Source organism: Camelus dromedarius, chromosome 19 (assembly GCF_036321535.1).
Source record: "Camelus dromedarius isolate mCamDro1 chromosome 19, mCamDro1.pat, whole genome shotgun sequence".
Classification (NCBI taxonomy): Eukaryota; Metazoa; Chordata; class Mammalia; order Artiodactyla; family Camelidae; genus Camelus; species Camelus dromedarius.
This window is the reverse complement of record NC_087454.1, coordinates 22,906,232-22,927,081: the sequence shown is the minus strand read 5'-3', so window position 1 is coordinate 22,927,081 and position 20,850 is coordinate 22,906,232. Positions and strand designations below refer to the sequence as shown.

At 49.8% G+C, this 20,850-nt stretch overlaps 1 protein-coding gene across 1 annotated transcript; it reads left to right on the top strand.

Moving 5' to 3' along the window:
* Positions 1-7,737: 7,737 nt before the first annotated feature.
* Positions 7,738-19,642, top strand: TULP1 (TUB like protein 1). Its single transcript, XM_064476419.1, has 15 exons — positions 7,738-7,907; positions 8,019-8,067; positions 8,460-8,538; positions 8,863-9,021; positions 9,706-9,861; positions 10,604-10,705; positions 10,782-10,901; positions 11,230-11,348; positions 13,882-13,887; positions 13,990-14,160; positions 14,300-14,412; positions 15,304-15,415; positions 15,491-15,589; positions 17,811-17,982; positions 19,509-19,642. The coding sequence occupies exons 1-15, from the start codon at positions 7,861-7,863 to the stop codon at positions 19,640-19,642; spliced, it is 1,638 nt and encodes a 545-aa protein (XP_064332489.1). The 5' UTR covers positions 7,738-7,860.
* The last annotated feature ends 1,208 nt before the right edge of the window (positions 19,643-20,850 follow it).

The window sequence follows — 20,850 nt, the reverse complement described above, 5'->3', positions numbered from 1 at the left end:
GTGTACTGGCTGGCTGTGTGGCCTTGAGCAAGAGACTGCACCTCTCTGTGAAGTTGTCTCATATGTAAAACACGTAGGAATGTAGTATCAATCGCATAAAATGGTTGTATTAAATGAGTTAATACAGAAAAACTACTTAGAACAGTGCCCAGCAAGCTCTCAATAAATGTTACAATTTATGCTGCTATTATTGTTATCATTCCTGAGCCTGACAATCGTTCCCCATGTGGACTACGCACCAATTGGATCAGAAATAGCAGACGCCCTCTTTCCCTTTTTAGAACTACTGTTCTCTCTTAAGGCGGGGCTATCAATCAGAGCCCCGCCCAGAGGCGGGCACATGACTGAAACTGGCCAATCAGAGTACCCCATCCCCTCGGACTTAAACTGACTGATACCAGGGTAAGCAAGTGAGCCAAGAGGTGCCAGTCAGGCCCCCACTCAGGGAAAATGAAGTGGTCAGGGAGCCGTCAGAGGTCACCTTTCCCACTATCGCAGAGGAAAGCAGAGAGGATGTGAGAGAGAGAGATTTAAGGACGCCTTTTGAGCCTGTGGTTATAGCCATGCCTGGGGTGAGAATGCGTCTGGCTGGTGTATTTAAGGGGCCAATCAGTTCTCTTTTGAACTTGTGCTAGTTTGTATTGGGCTTCTGTCACCTGCCGTCAGCAGAGTCCTACCTGGCTTTAGGTTGGGTTCATAGTCCCAGCTCACCCCCAGGGATTCAGCTGAGCCAATGTCCAGGAAGTGGCTTCTTCCGTGGAGGCTGGGTCCTGAAGGCACCTCTCAAATTGCATTAATTGTCCATAAGTGACAATAGTACGCAGCAAAATTGCCTATAACAATCCCTCATGGACTGAAGAAGACTAAAGAGACATAATACCCAATGTGAAATGTCCTCCGGGACCTATAAAAGCCATTATTGGGACAATTAGCAAAACTTGAATGGGGTCTTTGACCAAGGGTATTCCGGAGTTGATGACACTATTCTTGAAACTTATTAATAAGCTTGAAATTGTTTCAAATTTTTTTTAATTTTAAAAAAGAAAAAAATCTCATAAATTGCCTGTCAAGAAGTGGGCCTGCCACACTCACACACCACATTGGACACACAACTGGACTTTGAACAAGTGCTCTACCAGAGGTGGAATGAGTCCAAATCTCTTCCCCTGAGTGCCAGGTGGAGAGACAGTAGTTTAAGGCCCATTTGCGCCAATAATCTGTATCCTTAAACACTAGAAACACCAGACTCACATGTTGTGGGACCAAGAGAGAATAAGAGAAAGGCAGAGTCTCCCCTCCCAGTTCACAGTACCCGAGACAGTTCTCTGTCCTTCTGTCTCTCTCTCTCCATAGCCTTTCTGAATGTACAGTTCTTGTTAGCTCACATTCTGGTCAACAACTTTCAAAGGCTTCTTAGCACCCACCAATCCCCTCTAGCATTAAATGTCATCTTCAGTTGGACCCAAACATAACTTTCCCGTTGTAGCCATTAGCATTAGCTTTGACTACAAGTAACAGAAAATCCTCATGTCACAGTGACTTCAACAAAATGGGTTTGGTTTCTTTTTTTCCTCTCTCCCTCCAATCAAGGCTCCTAGCTGGTTGCTCCACAGTCACAGCTCACATGTTCAAGGTTACCTCATGGTCTAAGATGGCTGCTAGAGCTCCAGACATTAGGTCCTCTTGCCAGCCAGTGGGAAGGAAGAACTAATCAAGAAGGATGCACCTCTTCTGTAAAGGACACTTCCCAATGGCTGGCATTTGGCTACATGGCTGCAAGGAGAGCTGGGAAGTGTCTTTTTCTGAGTTCCCTATGCTCAGATACAAAACAGGGACTTCATTATTAAGGAAGAAGAAGACATATTGGAGGACAAGTAGATGCTTCCAGACCATTAACCCTCCCTCCCTCCCTTCCCCTAAGAAGGACCTCAGTTTTGAATCCTATATCATCAGACTATATTATTCTTCAAAGGTTTTGGCTCCTGGCTCACAGAGTCTCCAGCATGTTCCTGTCCTAATTCTTGGTGATGTCCTAATCCAAGTATACTCTTCCAATGCCCAGCCTTTCCGTTTGTTGCCATGCATGCTTTTCCCATCTTGTCCTCCCCTTGCCTTCCCTCGGCCACTAGATCTGATCAGCACTAGATCTGACCCTCCCAGAATTTCCACTGCATCCCCCCTTTCTCTGACCCAGCTCATTCCCTCTCCCTTTCCAACTCCCAGCACCTTCCAACCTCCCCAGAAATTACATCCACTGATCTGTCACCTTTTCCCTGGCCCTTTAACTTACAAATGTTTTTTCTCCTAACTTAAAACAAAACAGAAAACCCGCTGCTTGAATCTACTTCCCCTCTAGCTACCACCCTGTTCCTGCTCCCTCCGGGCCTCCTCAGTTCCTCTCCTCACATTCTCTTTTAAACCCACCCCAAGTAGGGTTTCACTGCTACCACTCCACTCCCAAGACCACCCTTGTCTATGGCACCAGCAACCTCCACAGTACAAAGTCCGAGGACCAATATCCTTGGCCCATCCCATCAGGTGTCCTCACACGCCAGCCTGCGCAGGGCAGCCCTGTTTCCATCTGTTGCTCTGTGTGACTATGAACATCTACCTTTCCATGTCTACCGGTGTCTGGGCTTGGACAACAAAATCCAACACCACCTTGATGGATAAAAGAAGCCCCGAACAACTCCAACAAAATAAAGGTGACAGAAACCACCCATTTCAAAACTCAGATCTGTTTTCTATTTTGCAAGAGCAAGGACACACTTTTGGGCAGCCAGGGTTCTCAGGTTTCTGAAAAACCCGCCTGAATGGATCCTTTCAGGATGCAAATTTATTTTGCCAGATTGAGAAAATGAAATTCAAGGCAAGAGGCTCTGAGCAAGGGGGAAAGCTTGCCCAAGGTCACCCAGCTGGGACGTGGGGAAGCCACATGCTTCGGTCTGTTTCTGGGCAGAATCTCCAGCTCTTACCCACTGTTTCAGACTTTTCACCTTTGCACCACAGAGGCTGAGCCAAGGAGGCCCAGGGTCAAGGTGCTTAGAGATTTGGGCCTCAGTTTCCTTATCTATAAAATGAAGGGAAAGCACCACACAGCTGTCCTTGATAGGACACTTGTTCTGTGCCAAGCTCTGCGCTAAGCACCATACATGTCTCAATCCATTTCATTCTCACAGCTTCCATAAAGTCAGCTACAATTACCATCACCACTTTACCAGCTGGAAAACGGAGGCATAGAGAGGTGAAGTAATGTGCCCACTTGCCTCTCACAGTTTCCCTAGGGATGAGAGATGACACAAGTAAATCCCAGGCACCAAGTATGTGCTGTCGATGGTGCTCCACCAAGCACCAGCTGTGTGGCCTTAGACAAGTCGCTTAACTTCTCTGAGCTGCAGGCTGTGCCATGTGTTGTAAGAATGAATTGAAAGCCCTGGGCACAATGCCAGACACATGGCAGGAGTCATTATTTACCAGCATGACAGTCATTGGTGGTAGCAAATCTTTGTCTTCTGAAAGTAGACATAATTTTAGAAAGCAGCTAAATTTCTGTGGAATTGAGTCTGGTGACTAATGCCAGTGATAAAGCAAAGAAATGTCATTTTTAGACCAAAACAAGGTGTAATTATAAAGCCTCGGGCTTGTTTTTCTTTGTGGAGAGGCCTGGTGTCAGATCAGAAGGTACAAGAAGTTATCAGTCTTTCTTATCTGAATTTTACCCTGAGCTCACCCTCATTTGCACCAATATCTGGATGCCCAAACCTAACCCCACCCATCTCCAACCCAAATCTGAACGTTTACACTGCATCTGCGTTCCCCACACGTGCTCACCACTCTAGCCCCTACCAAATGCTTACATTTCCTTTTACTCTTTTCTGAGTTCCACTTTGCTACTTTCTGTTCCTATCAAGATCTGGATCTGGAATAACTCTCAAGGGATTAAAAAACATGTAATTGCATTCAAAGTGTACAAAATTTGAATACATTCTCCTCCAAAGTAACTAAGTAAATGTTAACCTTTTTAGTTAAAATTATTTTTCATGTATGTTTTCAAAAGTGAGTTTTCTTCTAACATAGTCAAAATTATGTACTTAAATTTAAAGACACATAGAGTTTATACTTAATAAACAGCAAAAAAACCCTCAAATTTTAAATGGTTTTAGAAACTTTAACTCCATCTTATTAAATACTTTAAGAAAAACTGAACTATTCTCAAAATAGCATCCAATGTCCTGCTATTTCCCAACATAAAGAAGCACTACTACATTTCACAAAGACTTACATATGTACAAATCTAAGTCATGGGAATGGCTTAACACTGTAAAGTGTTCCTCAGCTGCCGTGTGCAACTGTTATGAATACAGTGCTGATTCATGAGAACCTTCAGAACAGGCAAAGAAGCAAGTAAATGGACACTTTGTTATGCAAGCATCTGTCACATCCATGCAACCCTAGAGGAGAGATCTGAGAAATGAACTTATTTTTTCTTTCACTTAAAGGCTTCTTCTGCACAGATCCAGCCCCAACTCCCAAGTAATGGGCCCAGGCTCAGCCCACACTTCTCCCACAGTCCAGTGCAGAGAACTTTGGTTTTCAGAACAGTGGGCAAGAGATGTGGAGAAGTATTCCTGGGGCCCTAAGCAGTGTTAGAACTCGTATGTTTACGTTTACAGTCTGTCCCTGTGGTTCTTGGTGTGGATTTATCGAAGTTTGAGATTCCCTGGAACCCTCTAAAGCACCATTCTTAGGCAGGACCACTCTTGTCCTGTTTGAGGGGGCCATACTACTCCATGGTGCCAAGTTCTTTGCTGCCTGGAAACATTTTGCCTAAGCTGTGCCTTGTACCTGGACCATTCTCTTTCCTAGTCTTGGAAATCCTTCAAGTCTCAGTTTTAAAATTCTCTTCTCATTAAAAAGTCTACAAATAATAAATGCTGGAGAAGGTGTGAAGAGAAAGGAACCCTCCGACACTGTTGATGGGAATGTAAATTGGTGCGGCCACTATGGAGGATAGTACAGAGGTTCCTTAAAAAACTAAAAATAGAATTACCATATGATTCAGCAATCCCACTCCTAGGCATATATCCAGAGAAAACTATAATTCGAAAAGACACATGCATCCCAATGTTCACAGCAGCATTATTTACGATAGCCAAGCATGGAAACAACTTAAATGTCCGTCAACAGATGAATGGATAAAGAAGATGTGGTATAGATATACAATAGAATATTACTCAGTCATAAAGAAGAATGAAATAATGCCTTTTGCATAAACATGGATGGACCTAGAGATGATCATATTAAGTGAAGTCAGATGAAGAAAGACAAATATCATATGACATCACTTATATGTGGAATCTTAAAAAAATGACACAAATTCTATTTGCAAACCAAAAACAGACTCACAGACATATAAAACAAACTATGATTACCAAAGGGGAAAGGGGACAGGAGGGATAAATCAAGAGTTTGGGATTAAAAGATACACACTACTATATATAAAATAGATAAACAACAAGGACCTACTGTATAGCACAGGAAACTGTATTAAATTTCTTATAATAACCTATAATGGAAAAGAATCTGGAAAGAAAATATACATGTCTGTACATGTATAACAATCTCTTTGCTGTGCACCTGAAACTAACATTGTGGAACAACTACACTTCAACAAAAAATTAAAAACATTTTTAATTCTCTTCTCAGATAGCCCTGTCTGTCCTCTAATCCAGACTGGATCCCCCCTGCTATTCTCATGGAACCCAGTTTTTTTTTTTCCTTCTTGGCATTTATTACAATTAATAATGAGATCGTCAGAACTAATCTGTGTATTCATGGCTTTACTCTCTGTCTTTCTCCCCAGAATGGAAGCTCCATGATGGCAGGGGCCACATCCTTTTGTTATCACCGTATAACCAGTACTGTTTGGCACATAGTCGGTGCCCAGGAAATGCTTGTTGACTGACTCTCAGCTGCGTGTTTTCTTACCTTTAATATCAGGGTGCTAATGTGTGCCTCATAAATATTGTAAGAGTGGAGAGAGAATGGGAACAAGGGACCTGACACACAGTGGGTGTTCAATAAAATCTGTTATGGTTACTACACATTCAGAGGCAGATGAGGATCAAGAAATCTTGGAGGTGGGAACTTGAGGGCTATTTGGAGTCGGATAGGCTTCATGGAACAGGGAGTGCATTCCAGGAGGGAAGAGCTTGAGCACAGGCATGGAGGAGAGGAAGTATAAAGGCAATAAGTAAACCTATGTGGCTGGATGAAGAGCAGAGTTTGAGACAGCCCTGCAGTTGGAAAGGCAGACTGGAGCCAGATCAGGGAGAACCTTGAATGCCAATCCAGCACATTCAAACCTGTTCCTGAGGCAGTCGGGAGCCAATGACGGTTTTTGAGCAAAGGTGTCAACTGAAGAGGTGGTATTTGAGAAAGACTAATTATGGCAAATCTGGATCAGGTGGACTAAGGAAATGGTGAAAGACAAAAACACTGACCATTTCATTCAAATTCCAGCTCTAATCGTGTGAGTGTATACAATATAAAAGCAAAAGCTCTGACACAAAACAGATCTGGTTACCATCTGACTGACACTGAGCAAATCACTTCACCTCCCTGAGCCTCAGTTTCTCCATCTATAAAATGGAGATAAAATCTTTAACTCGCCTATCTCATTGGACTCTTGTGAGAATCAAATGAAATAAAGAACGTGTTCATTAATTTACTCATTTAAAAAAATGAATCCCAATCATGTGTCAAGTTATGTGGTATAGGTGGAGGAGACAGAGATGAAGTGGAAGTGCCCTGCAAAGGGGCACATAGTTAGCAGTGATTGAGTGCTCACTGTTGCAGCTTTCCACCAGCCATCTCATTCAACCTACACACCCGTACCAGGTCAGAATTATCAAACCCATTTTATAAATGAGGAAACGGAGGCCCAGAGAGGCTAAGTAAGTCACCCAGACATGTTCAGCTCTTAAGTGGCAGAGCTCAGGGCTTGGGCTCAGGGGCTGACATGCCCAAGATGGCTGCCTCCCTCCTAGTGTTAGACCTTTGAACATATCTATTTCCAACCTTAGGTCTTTATCTTGCTGTTCCCTCTCCAAGTACCGCTCAGTCCACTTTTTTTTTGGCTGCAGAACTCCTACTCACCTTTCAAGTTTCGTTTTAGAGTTTTAGATTAGGTTTCAGGAAGCCTTGAGGACCCCTAAGGGCCCCTCCTCTGGACTTCCTTAGAACTTAACTAAACCTTCCCCATAATATTAATCACACAACATTATATCCCTTGTCTCTAAATTTTTTAAAAAAGCATGTAAAAAAATCATTAAAAAAAGAAGTTAAGTGTACATCCATAATATAGGCATATTCCTTTATAAAGTATATACACATATCTGCCAATCCATATATAACAAATATTAAAACCTAATTACCTTCCCCTCCAAAAAAAATATATATAATAAATACTAGTAAATCCTAGTTCTTATTTTTTTTATAAAAAAGGAAAATAAATACAGGATCAGGATCTGATCTCATGTTTTCTTCCCAGCAAATTACAAATCAGCATCTTTAACCCAAAGCTCAGCTTGGTGGACTGCAGGGGTACCTGGTACAGTGATGCCATCTTTCAGCCTGCTAAGGATCTGAGAACTTGGGAGTCTAGCCTCTTCCCTCAGTGGGCTAGGCAGGGGGGTGGGTTCTGGGCATGGGCACCTCCCACACCACAGTGCTGCCACTGTCTTGAGCCAGCGAGAGGTGGGGGTGAAGTTGAGCCAAGCCAGGATTAGCTGGGGCGGGCCTGGAAGCTTCCAGGGCTGCAGGGTGGCTGGAGACGGGGTGTGGATAGGCAAAGGTACCATGCCACTGCAGGACGACACCCTCCGAGAGGTGTGGGCCTCGGACAGGTCTGGAAGGCCCCCACCTCGCCTACCTGAATCCTGGGAGGCCCAGATGGAAGGGTTGGGGAGGGACAGGAAAAGGGGAGGGGGACAGATTGATTCCTTTGCTATCCTCAGCGGGCACGAGGAGGAAGACCGGAGCCCGGTGGAGCAGCGCACCAAGCAGGTATGTCACCCCTGCTTGGAAAGGAGGCAGAAAGAGCCCCGACTGTAAACCCACGCAGGGTAGGGGATCTGGGAGTGGGGCGTATCCCCCTCAGCAGCGTCTGGGTGTTGTTGCTTCCCTGAAGGGTTTTAGTTTTGGGTTTTGGTGGTGTTTGTTTTTAGCAGGAAAGGGATGTTGGGGGCACGGGGTGTCCAGGGGAGGAATTTGGGCTTTTGGGCATTAGAAGTGGCCATGATGCACAGGAGGGGTCATCCTTCCTCACCCCAAGAAGGGACGCAGTTCCCCTCACGATAATCTGCGGTTATTCCTGGCGGCTCAAAGGATTAGAGGGTGCTGGGCAGCCCTCAGAGCCCCCCTTTCCTGCTTCTCCCTCTTTGACCCCCACTCCGCAGCGACAGAAGTTGAGGAAGAAGAGGACAGAGGCCCCTGAGTCCCCCTGCCCCACGGGATCCAAGCCCCGGAGACCTGGAGGCAGGAGGGGGGCCGAGCCCCGGGGTGCCCCCCAGGGTGAGGGTCACGGAAGGGAAGGACCCGAGGTGTCTGTCGCTGAGTCCAGGAGCTCTCCCCGTGGTGGGGGTGGGGGGTAGGAGGAAGTGAAGGGGTGGGAGCGGGGAAGCGGGGCTGGGATTCAGCTGAGGGTAGAGGCAGTGGAGGGATGCATGAAAGCCGGGAGGGGGTGTCCAAGGTGGGGAAACAGAGTCCAGGGGAGCCCCCTAGAGTGAAGAGCCTGAGGAGGAGTGGGGCGCCAACGGAGGAAGGGGTCGAGTCCCTCCTGACCTGCGCATCTCGGCTCAGCGGGGCGGAGGGGGAGGCCGCGGGAGGAGCCCGTCCAGGAGCCCGCGGAGGCCCGGGCGCCGCAGACGGTCTACACCAAGTTCCTCAGGGACCCCGAGGCCAAGAAGCGCGACCCCCGGGAGACCTTCCTGGTAGCCCGCGCCCCAGACGCGGAGGACGGTAAGAGAGGGCCCAAGGAAAGGGCGGTAAGAGGGCAACTGGAGAGGAGGAGGGAAGGGGCAGGTTGGGAACAGCAGACAGAGAGAGGCAGAAAACTCAGAAAAACAGCATCGGGGTCTATGGCCTTGCCTTTGAGCTAGAAAAACCTTTATTCCCGTGTTCTTGCCCCCATTTCCCGAATGGGGAAACCGAGACCCAGGGAGATTAAGAGTTTTGCCTTAAATTACAGTCAGGGTCCAGACGTAGCTCAGATGGGTCTGGCTGGAGGTCAGAAACAGAGACAGACAAGGAGAGGAAGAAAGAGTGGGAGAAACAGCACAAGTGTCTCAGAAGGGGCAGAGAAGGGGAAACTGAAAGATGCCTGGAGAGTGTGTTGAGGAGCTGAGAGTCCCAGAGAGCGATGAGGGACCTGTGGAGAAGGGCATTTTCCCAGAACAGGATTGCCAAGCCCCCAGCATCCCCCAACTCCAGCTCTCTCTCCTGACTGGGAGGCCTAGGAAGACTCTGGGATCACCCCATTCTTTGAAGAAAGTGCCAAAACTCCTTTCTTCCTCCCGTTTCTGTTCCAGAAGGGGAGCCTCCTACCCCTGGCCTCCTTCACCATCTCCCAGCAATCTGGAGAACTGGGCTCCCCAGATAATGGGGTCCACCCTAGCCCCCATTATGAGGAGTTTCTACCTACAGGGGATGAGGAGGAGGATGAGGAGGACCTCGAAGATAAAGACAAAGAGGGGGAGGAGGAAAAGAAAGAGAAAATCCATCTGCCTCCCAAGAAGCCCCCTAAAGAGAAGGCTTCTGCAGACGTCAAGGAGAGGAAGGCCAAGGCCCAGGATCTGAAGGGTGGGTGTTGAGGGTACAGAGGGGACAAAGACACATAAAACAAGTCCTGCCTCTGAGGGGCCCAGGGTCTCATGGATACACAGGAGTTGAGACATCCAAAGCTACCCAGTGCCTGGGCACAAGAGTTTTTTCCCTTTGGTGGTTTCTTCCCCTCCCATGGTCCTTCAAGTCACAGATCAGTATGTGCTTGCCTCAACCATCCCCTCTGCCCCCTGCATAGGATGCTCTGTGAGCCAGGAAAGGTAGAGGATTTCAGTGTTCTTTGTGATTTTTTTAGTTTTTTTTTTTAACTCAGTATGAATTATTGTTATAATTTTTATAAAAGTATCAAAGTGATTACAGTAAAAATCCATCACTGAATAAATGCTGTGATGGCTCCCTGGCTGGGGCTCCTCACCCTACTGGTACTGAGGTCTGGTCTAAATATCGACAGGCAGCTAGGACCTCAGGCCTCTGGGAGGGAGAGAGGACTGTCTGTAGCACTGGCCAGAAGAGGTTTGGTAGGGTGGCTGAGGTGGGAGCTGGGATTCCGAGGTTCAGTTAGAATGTCTGGCATTCATTCATTCATTCATTCATTCATTACTTACTTACTTATTAAACTCCTTGTGTTCATCCAGCCCTTTCTGGACTCAGGGATAAAAAGATATGCAGAAGGTGCTCTGGGCCTCCCTGGGGACTGAAGAAATAATGAATGGGTTGGAAGGTGGCTCTTCTTTGTCTAATGCCCACCCTGCATTTCCAGGTGACCTGGGAAGCCCTGTCCCCCCACCAAAACCTCTGCGCATTAAGAAGAAGGAGGTGCCAACAGGGGAAGGAACCAAGATAAGAAAGATAAAGAAGAAAGGTAAGCCTGATCTGCAGAGGAACAAGGGACTCTGGGTGTGGTGGGGGTTGTGACCCCTTCACATCCACACATGCAGGGTCCGGGGAAGCTGACAAGGACCACTCAGCAAGCCCGACCAGAGTGAGTAAGAAGATGCCAGCAGCCATGTTTTTGGTTGGGGGGGATGGCCCAGCGGAGAAAGCTCTGAAAAAGAAAGGTGAGTGGCAGCGGCCTCTGGTGCTGTGACATCCAGTGGCAGGGGGACAGGGGGTGGGGGGTGGAATGCAGCATAGGGTAAGGAGTACGGGTTCTGGAATTAGAAGACTTGAGGGGAACTGACCCCAACTTGAACCCCACTTTAATAGCTGTGTGGCCTCAGGCAGCTGTCTTAGCCTCTCTGAGGCTCTGATAACAGTAATATAGGATTGCTTTCTTGTGGTTATGGGAAGGGTCCATGTGAGACATGGGTATTGGAAGCACCTCGCAAACCATGATGTGCTCCACCAGGGTAAGGGGTTAACAGGCTTGCCCCCCTCTACACCCAGGCACTCCCAAAGGCTCAGAGGAGGAAAGGAACGAGGAAGAGGATAAGAAGGAAGAGGCAGCAGCTGTGGTGACCAAGAACAGCAATCAGAAGGGGAAAGCAAAAGGAAAAGGCAAAAAGGTTGGAGCCCAGAGGGGAGAGGGTGAGGCCCCTTCAGGGAGCAGCAGCAGGGGCCTGGTCTTGGGGGACTGGAGTGTGGAACTTCATGGGCTGGGGCTGTGGAGTCACTTGGTGTTGGAATCTTGGTTCCCCCTCTGGTGACAGGATACAAAGACAAAGACATACAGGCTTGTGAGAACAGAAGAGATAGTCGTGGGGTCACCCAGCTACCTGAGGGCTTTATGTCATCTGCTCTGAGCCCTCCTCCTGCAGCCTAACCATCAGACACAGCTAGAGATGCTCCATGGCCCTCCATGAAGAGACGCACATTTTCTGTACCAGGGAGGTGGGGAACAGGCAGCCCAGCATATGCGCACACACCCTTGGGCACACTGACAGCCAGCTGTACCTGAGTTATTAAAATATTGTCACCCTGCTTCTCTGAGATCCTGCTCAGAGTACTTTCTGCTCTCCCATCCAGGACCTCCCAACCTTCCAGCAACGAAAGGGCTAACCCTGGCCATCAGGGACCTCTAGGACCCCCCTCCAGGCCTACCAGTGTCCATTCTGATTGGGCATTCTCCATAGGCAGAACACACTGTTAAATATTTTGAATATTGCCCCCACTCACAACAGGACTCAGGTACCAACATGCACGAGCTGGACTAAGCAGGAGAGAGAGGTCCAACTGGAGAGAGAAAGTGATTAAAGTCTCTGAGAAACAGGTTTCCCGGAATGGAGAGATCACCCTGAGGACAGGGCCAAGGTCTTACCTTTGCGGATTTATTCATTTGTACAGGAGTGGTCAGGTCTTCGGGGACTGATTCACATTAGCCAAGATCGCCAGATACTGATATATAAACTGACAGGCCAGTTTGTCATCTCCCAGGAGAAATAGAACTGTAGCATAGCCTTCAATGCAGCAGGCCATTGAAATTCACTGCTGCAGAAATGTTTCAGTGAGTTCTGGTTTTCTTCACATCACATTCCAAACTCAGTCTTGGGTTTCCCAAGTTTCTTCTGGAGCAGCCTAGAGTGGAGAAGAGACGCCCACTCACCCGCAGGCTCAAGGCCTGCTTCCCAACACCAGCCTCGCCTGACACCCAGTGCAAACCTGCCCTCAGCATAAATAGGCAAACACAGCACATGAGGGCCTCTTAAACCCCAGATAGCATTTAATCCTCAAATACACACACCCAGGTGGCAGTTCCTTCTCTCCCCTGCTGGGAAGTTGGGGTTAGAATCAGAATATGAGGGCAAAGGGCACTAGGTTTGTGAGAACAGAAGGGGCAATGGTGGGGTCACGGGGCCAGGCCCCCCTAGGGCCTAATGCAACCTAATAGTTATTATTAAGAGTCTTTCTGTGAGCAAAATGAGCTTATTCATTCACTGTATTGATTATGTATTGCTATATAACAAACCACCCCTACATTTAATGTCTTAAAACAACAAACATTTATTCACTTAATTCCTGTGAGTCAGAAGTCTAGGGGTGGCTTAGCAGGGGGAGTTCTGGCTCAGGGTCTCCCAGGAGTTGCAGTCAAGATACCAGCTGGGGCTGTGGTCATCCTGAAAGCTTGTCTGGTAATGGAGGCTTCACTTCTAAAATGATTCACTGTCATGATGGTGGGCTGGAGGCCTCTCCTTAGGGCTGCTTGGGTGTCCTTATGACATGGCAGCCACCTTACCCCAGAGCCCAAGACTGTCCTAAGAGATAGAGCCAAGCAGAAGCCCCAAGATCTTTTATGACTGCACCTTAGAAGTGACCACCCACCACTTCTGCCATATTCTGTTGGACCAACCCTGATACAGTGTGGGAGGGGACTACACAGGGTGTAAATACCAGGAGGCAGGGAATACCAGGGGCCATCTTCTAGGTTGGTTACTACATTCATTGTGTATTTACTGTCCACTATAATAAGAGTAATAGCTAATGCTTCAATAAAACTATGTGCTTAGAACACAGCAATCCATACCTTCAGTCTCACCTCAGTTCACCCCCTGAGACCGGCCACATGATGGAAAGTCTTTCTAAAGCCTCTGGATCTCACAGGACACTGGGCATCATTCAAAGCTCAGCTTCACCTCTTATTAGCTATGTGAACTTGGGCAAGTTATTTAATCTCTCTGAGCCTCAGCGACTTCACCTGTAAAATGGGGTAACTACCCCAATAGCTATTGATACGAGGGATGAGTTAATATTTGGAAAGTGCTTAGAACAATGCCTGGCACATTGGTAGACTTTATACAAGTCTTTTTTAAATATATAAACGAAGTAAGGTCTGTCCCAGGTATCCATCTTATATACTTCTCAGATGAAAAAAACTGAGTCACAGTGTGGTTAAAACTTAACAAACATGACAGACAGTTAGTGGTGGAACCAGGATTTGAACCCAGGCTGTCTGGCTCCAGAGCCTGGACTCTTAACCACAAACTAAACAAAATAGTAATAAAGCACAAAGCTCTCCAGAGCCTCCTATCATGGCCTGGGGAGCTGCTGGGGGAGGGGAGGGGCCCACCGCGCTCCAGCTGCCTCTGTTCTCTCCCCAAACAGAAAGCGGTGAGTTGTTCTGCCTGCCCTGCCTGCGTCCTGGCACGGGGAATCTGCTGAGGGCAGGGGAGCTGGTGCTCTGAGGCTGATGCACCCTCTGCCCCCACCCAGAAGGAGGAGAGGGCCCCATCCCCACCTGTGGAAGTGGACGAGCCCCGGGAGTTCGTGCTTCGACCTGCCCCCCAGGGCCGGACAGTACGCTGCAGACTGACCCGGGACAAGAAGGGCATGGACCGGGGCCTGTATCCCTCCTACTTCCTGCACCTGGACACGGAGAAGAAGGTGAGTAAGACAGAGTGGAGGTGCCAGGACCCAGGCTGAGGGAGGGCCTTCAAATAAGCCTTCTCTTTCCTGGCACCCACCTCCATCCTCCACCCCATCTCCATTTCCCATTCTTCCACCGGGCTGCCTGTCTCTGCAGGTGTTCCTCTTGGCCGGCAGGAAACGGAAACGGAGCAAGACAGCCAATTACCTCATCTCCAGTGACCCTACCAATCTGTCCCGAGGAGGGGAGAATTTTATCGGGAAGCTGAGGTGGGGCTGGGTAGCTCAGGGAAGCAAGAGGGCTGTGACCAGTCACCTCTGTCCCCCTGTGCCTGGCAGAATGCCACCATATCGGACACTCTGGAGTCGTCCCCTGGCCCTGGACTTCTCACACTTGGATGTGTGCAGCTCACTTGGGAATCTTGTTAAAATGGTTCAGTGGGTCTGGGCTGGGAGGAAGATTCTGCATTTCTAACAAGCACCCAGGTGATGCCCACACTGCTGGTCCAGGGACCTCACTTGGACTAAGGCACAGGGTCCATGGGACAGGGATTATACCTGAATTGTTCATGGGTGAATTCCCACACCTTGAACATAGTAGCTACTCAATAAATATTTACTAAGTGAATGAATGAACAAATATTCAGCACCTACCCTGTGCTATGTCTCCCCATATATCTCTTCAAATCCTCACCACAAATCTGAGAGGTGAGGGGAAAGTGAACCCTCGAGCCAGGCCTTATTTCTTTAATTTATGTGTAACAAATATATAAGGCCTACCTATGTGTCAGGCATAGTTCTAAATAACTTCCAAATATTAATCTATTCAATCTTCTTATCAAATGAAGTAAATACTGTTATCATGCCCATTTTACAGATGGAGGAAGTTGTGGCTAAGAGTTTAAGTAACTTGCCTGGGGTCACACAGCTAGTATGAGATGGAGCTGAGATTTGAAAGCTGGCCAGTCCCCTCCTAGATCCAGCTTTTAAAACGACCTCACGGGGGAAGCCAGGGGCAGGAGCCATAGATAGCTCTGGTCCTAAGACACACCCACGCTTGAGGTGGGCAGCTCTCAAAGCTGCTTGACTGTGAGGAAGGGTCTGGGATGCGAGGTGTGGAATCCCCTCAGCCCCGCCCCCCCTGCCCCACCCTGCTTGCAGGTCCAACCTCCTGGGGAACCGCTTTACAGCCTTCGACAATGGGCAGAACCCGCACCGCGGAGGCAGCACTGATGTGGGGAGCCTCCGGCAGGAGCTGGCAGCTGTGATCTATGTGAGAACCCCACCTGTGCCCCGAGGCCGGCCCCTCCCCTTGCAGGGGCCGGCCTGACGGGCATCTCCTTCCCAGGAAACCAACGTGCTGGGCTTCCGAGGTCCCCGGCGCATGACGGTCATCATTCCTGGCATGAATTCCGAAAACGAGAGGGTCCCCATCCGGCCCCGAAATGTGAGCCCCGCACCTCCCTTACGCCTCTCCCTGAGGGTCCTGCTCCCGACGTGATCCACTGGTGACCCACTCTGGGGGAGCTGGGGGCCGGGGGTTCAGCCTGCCCAGTACTCATCCCCCTGAGCATGCCCATCGTCCTATCACAAATTCATTCTGGCAACTTGTGGAATGAATTCGGGGTGGGGGGGGTTGTCATTGAATTCACTGAAACAAGCACAATAGGTTTTTTTTTCCAGTTTACAACAAATCATTCATTCATATATTCATTTAACACATATATTGAGTGCCAAGTATTATTCTAAGCAACTGGAGACATCGGTGGACAAAACAAAGATCTGTCCTCGTGAAGCTGGCATTCTAGTGGAGGCAGAAAGACAGTAGACAGTAACTGTGATAAATAAGAAAATTGTGTAGTAAGTTAGAAGGTGATAAGTGCTGTGGAAAAAAAGAAGTCCCACAAGGGAAGGGAGATGGAGATGAGAAGTGGGTGTGTGAACAGGTTTTGATATAAAAATACAGTGGTTACAGTGGGCCTCACTGAGAAGATGAAATTTGAATGAAGTGAGAAGAAAGTCTGCAGATATCTGGGAAAAGATCATTCAGGCAGGGGGAAGAGCCAGTGCAAAGGCCCTCAGGCAGGACAATGCCTGATGGGTTTGAGAAACAGCAAGTGGCCAGTGTGGCAGGGAGGGAGATGAGGTCAGAGAGGTGAGAGTGAGGGGCAGACAAGCCTGTATAGCTGGTTTTTACTCCAAGAAATAGGAAACCATAGCAGGGTTTTGAGTAAAGGAGTAACATGATTTGACTAACATTTTAAAAAGCAAAAGTTGTTTGTGTGTGTGTGTGTGAGAGAGAGAGAGAGAGACAGAGGAAGGGAGGGAGAGGGAGAGGGAAAAAGGGAGAGGTATAGATAGGTTAAGATGCAGGGGTGGCCTGGAAAGGGGTGGCCTCCTTCAGCATGTCAGTCCCACGCTCTGCTCCTTAGCACTGCAAGTTGGGTGAGCCCAGGATTTCACAGATGATGTCTGGCATGTCCCATACTCACAGCGATGTCACTTTACTTATTTACAATGAAAAAGAATACCCCCATCAGCTAATCACACATCCTTCCCTGCTGGAAAGTCACGCCATAATCAGAAGCTTGGCCAACCCATGGGCCACGAGCCCTGGGACACTCCAGTCTTTAGGAACCTGTGGGTCCCCCAGTTGCTCCTTCCATGCCTGGAACAAACGCACAAATCCTCCAGAGGCAGCGCCTCCCGTGTGTGTTTGGGCTTGGTAAGAAATACCTAGTGCTGCTTTAGATAGCTCTTCATCATCTCACAGTTCATTCATTCTACAATCACTTACTAAAAGCACAAACTGAAGATCCAAAATCAACACAACAGTTACCATCAAAACAATAGCTGACATTTAGTGAGCATTAACTCTGTGCCAGGAACTGATCTAAATAACATTTTATGCACCATTAACTATTTAATCCTCACAACATCTTGTGGTGAGGGAAACCAAGGCGCAGAACCGTTAATCAAACACTGTGCCTGCGTTAGAGTATCTAATTCTGTCCACGGCAGTGCATTGGGAGAAATGGGAAGGGCACGGTGTCATGCAAGCTCAGAACTAAGACATCTAAATCAGACATGGGGTCAGAAAGGGTTCTTGGAGGACATGTTCTTGAGTGGACTCACTCTAAGCCATGAACATGAACAGGAGACAAAAATTGAGGAAAGAAATATCTCAAGAGCACCATCACAGAGACCCTGTTCCCTCCTTCCAGGTACTCTCCCAGGACATTTTATTTCTTACTACTCTTTACCTGTACATCTCTCCAAGCTCAACTGTGAGCTCCTTGTAATTCCTAGACTGTCTGGTTCATTCTTGTAATCAGTGCCAACATATGCATATGGCTATGCCTAAGACCTCTGGGGTACCAATGGCACAGAGTACCTACTGTGTGTCAGATGCCACTTTCCAGTTTCCAACCCTCCGCTTTGGCACCCCACAGCAAAACACAATCTCACAGATGTATGCCCTGCCCATAAGCACACCACAGAGACCAAGCATGGGCTCAAGGATACTCCGCATGCATTTCATCATCCAGGCTGCCATGTACAAGGGCATGCATAAGTCCCGGGGCCCTCTCCCCCATCAGTCCTGAGATATCTGAGCCACCCCTAACTGTCCTCTCCCTAATATTACCCCTGCCCCTCTGGCACCCCAGGCCAGCGACGGGCTGCTGGTGCGCTGGCAGAACAAGACACTGGAGAGCCTCATTGAGTTACACAACAAGCCCCCCATCTGGAATGAAGACAGTGGCTCCTACACCCTAAACTTCCAAGGCCGAGTCACCCAGGCCTCAGTCAAGAACTTCCAGATTGTCCATGCTGATGACCGTGAGTATCTGAGGGCCCAAGCCAGGCTGTTCTCACCACCTCCAGGACCCCAACCCTCACTCAAGTCTTCCCCACCAATTCTCTTCCAGGAAGGTCACTCTCTACGAGGGGGCATTAACACTGTGCTCCCAAGAGCCTCAGATATTCTGAGTAGGTGTCTTGAGGCTCATTGCTCCAGGCCCTCATTCTAGCATTGACCAGAGCCTGCCTGGGATAGAGACTGGGGTATTCTGGGTAAGAGTGTTAAAGGGACAGTTACATGGCTGGAGTTTAAAAACCACTGATAGCCCAACCCCTATGTGGTCAAGGAGAATGCTGAGGCTCAGAGAGGGCAGCGCCTTACCCAAGTCTCTCAGCAACTCCAGGCAGTTACACTGGCCCACAAAATTTACTTCATAAACACTTACAATGCTTTCTGTGGAGCAAGCACTCTTCTCAGGGCTTCACAGATACTGAATCATTAAATCCTTTCAACAACCTGTGAGGAAAGTAGTAGTATTATTTTCCCTATTTAGCAGATGAGAAAACTGAGATACAGAAAGGTTAAGTTAACTTGTACATACAGCTGGTAAGAGGTAGAGATAGGAGTAGAACCCAGGTACTCTTGACTCCAGTGCCCCAGCTCCTAACAAGCATTTAGGAGTAGAAAATGTAAGTCAAGCTTTTCTGAGTGCCTACCCTATTGTCCCCTCTCCAGTGAGGTCAAAGGCCTGCCCCCAAACATGCAGGAAAACAAGATGTACCTGGAACACAATTAAGTAAAAATGTCCCTGTTACAAGCCTGGGGGTGAGGTCCCCACTAGGGTGAAGAAGTTTGGGTATGGAAAGGTATCTCCCAGGGACTCTCCATGTTCCGAGGATTGGCTAACACTGAGCGAGTTCCCCACCCCCGACTCCATCCTAGGGATGTGCCCCCAGCGTCACCTGTCCCGAGGCCTTGAAAAACCACTCTCCAGATCACATTTCTGGTGGAGCCTAGTTTGCTGAGGTTGGGCGTATTTTTAGCAACATCCTGTCCCTATGGATGCTGGGGGAGGTGTTGGGTTTGAGGCTGAGAACCTGGGCCAGATATGGGATACGCGATGAGTGGGGCCACTGGATGAGGAAGCTAACCATGGGGCCAGTTAAGAGATAGAGCCTGGTGGTCTAAGACGGGCTTTGGGGTCTGGGGGTGAGAAGAAGGAATGGGGCTAGAAGACAACAGAGACATTGGAAAGGAAGGAGTCTAGTCTTGAGGAAGTTTGACCGGTTCCTATAAGTGAGTGCGAGCGGGTCATACGCATAGCCTTGGGCAGCAGAGGGTACGGTAGGGTCCCTGCCCTCAGGGGCTTATAGTCAAGGCCGGTAAAGCTGAAGGTAGGTGGAGCTTGTTGGGTGGGTGACGGATGGAGGGTGAATAACTTGAGATGGTGATTAAGGATTGGGGCCCCAATGCAAGGAAGGGGGTCTTTCCTCAATGCCGAGGGCACTGTCTGCCAGGACGAGAACTCAAGTCTCGGGCCACCCCCACCCGTCTGTGTCCATAGCCGACTATATCGTGCTGCAGTTCGGCCGCGTGGCGGAGGACGCCTTCACCCTAGACTACCGCTACCCGCTGTGCGCTTTGCAGGCCTTCGCCGTCGCCCTCTCCAGTTTCGACGGGAAGCTGGCCTGCGAGTGACCCGAGCATCCCCTAGCACCTCCAAGGGTGGGGGAAAGGATTCAGTGGAGGCTTGCAGGGTCCCTTCACCAGAGCCCCCACTGAAGACTCCTCCCTTGTCGCGGGGGTGGGGGTGGGAATGACCCCTCACTGTCTCTGGGTGACCTCCATCCACTGCCCAGCCTGGCACAGGCCGAAGCAGGGGAGGAGCTCAGACGGCAGGTCGGATGGAGATGAAGAACATCTGGAGTTGGAACCACACATCTGGTCGCGGAGCTAGCCTGCGCCGCTTCACCAACACCACCCCCGCCCCGCTCCCCAGTCACTTCCTGTCCAGGAGCTGTAGTCAGTGTTGTTTTAACCCCTTCTGGGACCGTACAAGGGCTCAGAAGAGCTAGGGCAGGCTTGGAGGAGGGGGTAGGTGATGGGGGACGAAGACCCGGTACCCACATCCTCAATAAAGTTGCGTCCTAGGCCAAGAGGAGCGGTGGTTCTTAAGCGCGTGCGAAGAACCAGGTGGTGGGAGTGATCTGGAGCGCGGGCGAGGTCGGGAGGGCGGGCTAGAGGGCTCCCTTCCCCACCCCCCACCCCGCTCCGGCCCAGGCCCCAGGCGCTCCGCGTCCCCTCCCACGCGCCCGTCGCGGGTCCTACCGAAACTCGGCGGGCTCGCGGTGTCGAGACGCCCCTCGCGGGGGCCCCGAGGAGCCAGGCCGAGAGGGAGGGCCCGGAGGTCCGGGAAGAGGGGGAAAGGGGGAAATTCGAGAAACAAGTCTCTCGGGGAGAACCAGACAAACCGGGTTCGGGCAGGGCGGGCGCAGCCTCCAGGGCGGGGCCGGGTCTGGGGCCCCGGGAGTAGGGGGCGGGCCCTCGGGCAAGAGAGGGCGCTCCGCCTCGGCCGCTCGGGACTGAGGTGGGGGTAGGGAGCCCCGCGGCCCGTGCACTCCGGCTCCGCCGGGCTCCTCGTGACGCGGCACCCGGGCTCCGGCACCGACGGGAGTCCCGCCCCCGAGGCGGGAGCTCCGCCCTCGGCCCCGCCCAGGCCGGAGCCCCAAATTCCAGCGGGGTACGGAGAGGTGGAGTAGGGCCAGGTGTGCAGGGGAGGTAAGAGAGAGCCGCTCCGGCGGGAGAGGAGCGGGGCGCCCGGGCGCAGGGAGGCCGGGAGCCGCCTGGGGTCCCGAAGCCTCGGCGTGGGCAGCCTCAGCGCCGGTTGGGGGCGGCCCCACGCGGCC

What these genes read in the sequence shown, in the direction of transcription:
- TULP1 (XM_064476419.1), top strand. Translation starts at nt 7,861, where the DNA reads ATGCCACTGCAGGACGACACCCTCCGAGAGGTGTGGGCCTCGGACAG. An exon ending in TGGAGCAGCGCACCAAGCAG is followed by an intron (nt 8,068 to 8,459) that starts GTATGTCACCCC and finishes CCCACTCCGCAG; the next exon opens with CGACAGAAGTTGAGGAAGAA. An exon ending in GATTGTCCATGCTGATGACC is followed by an intron (nt 17,983 to 19,508) that starts GTGAGTATCTGA and finishes CTGTGTCCATAG; the next exon opens with CCGACTATATCGTGCTGCAG.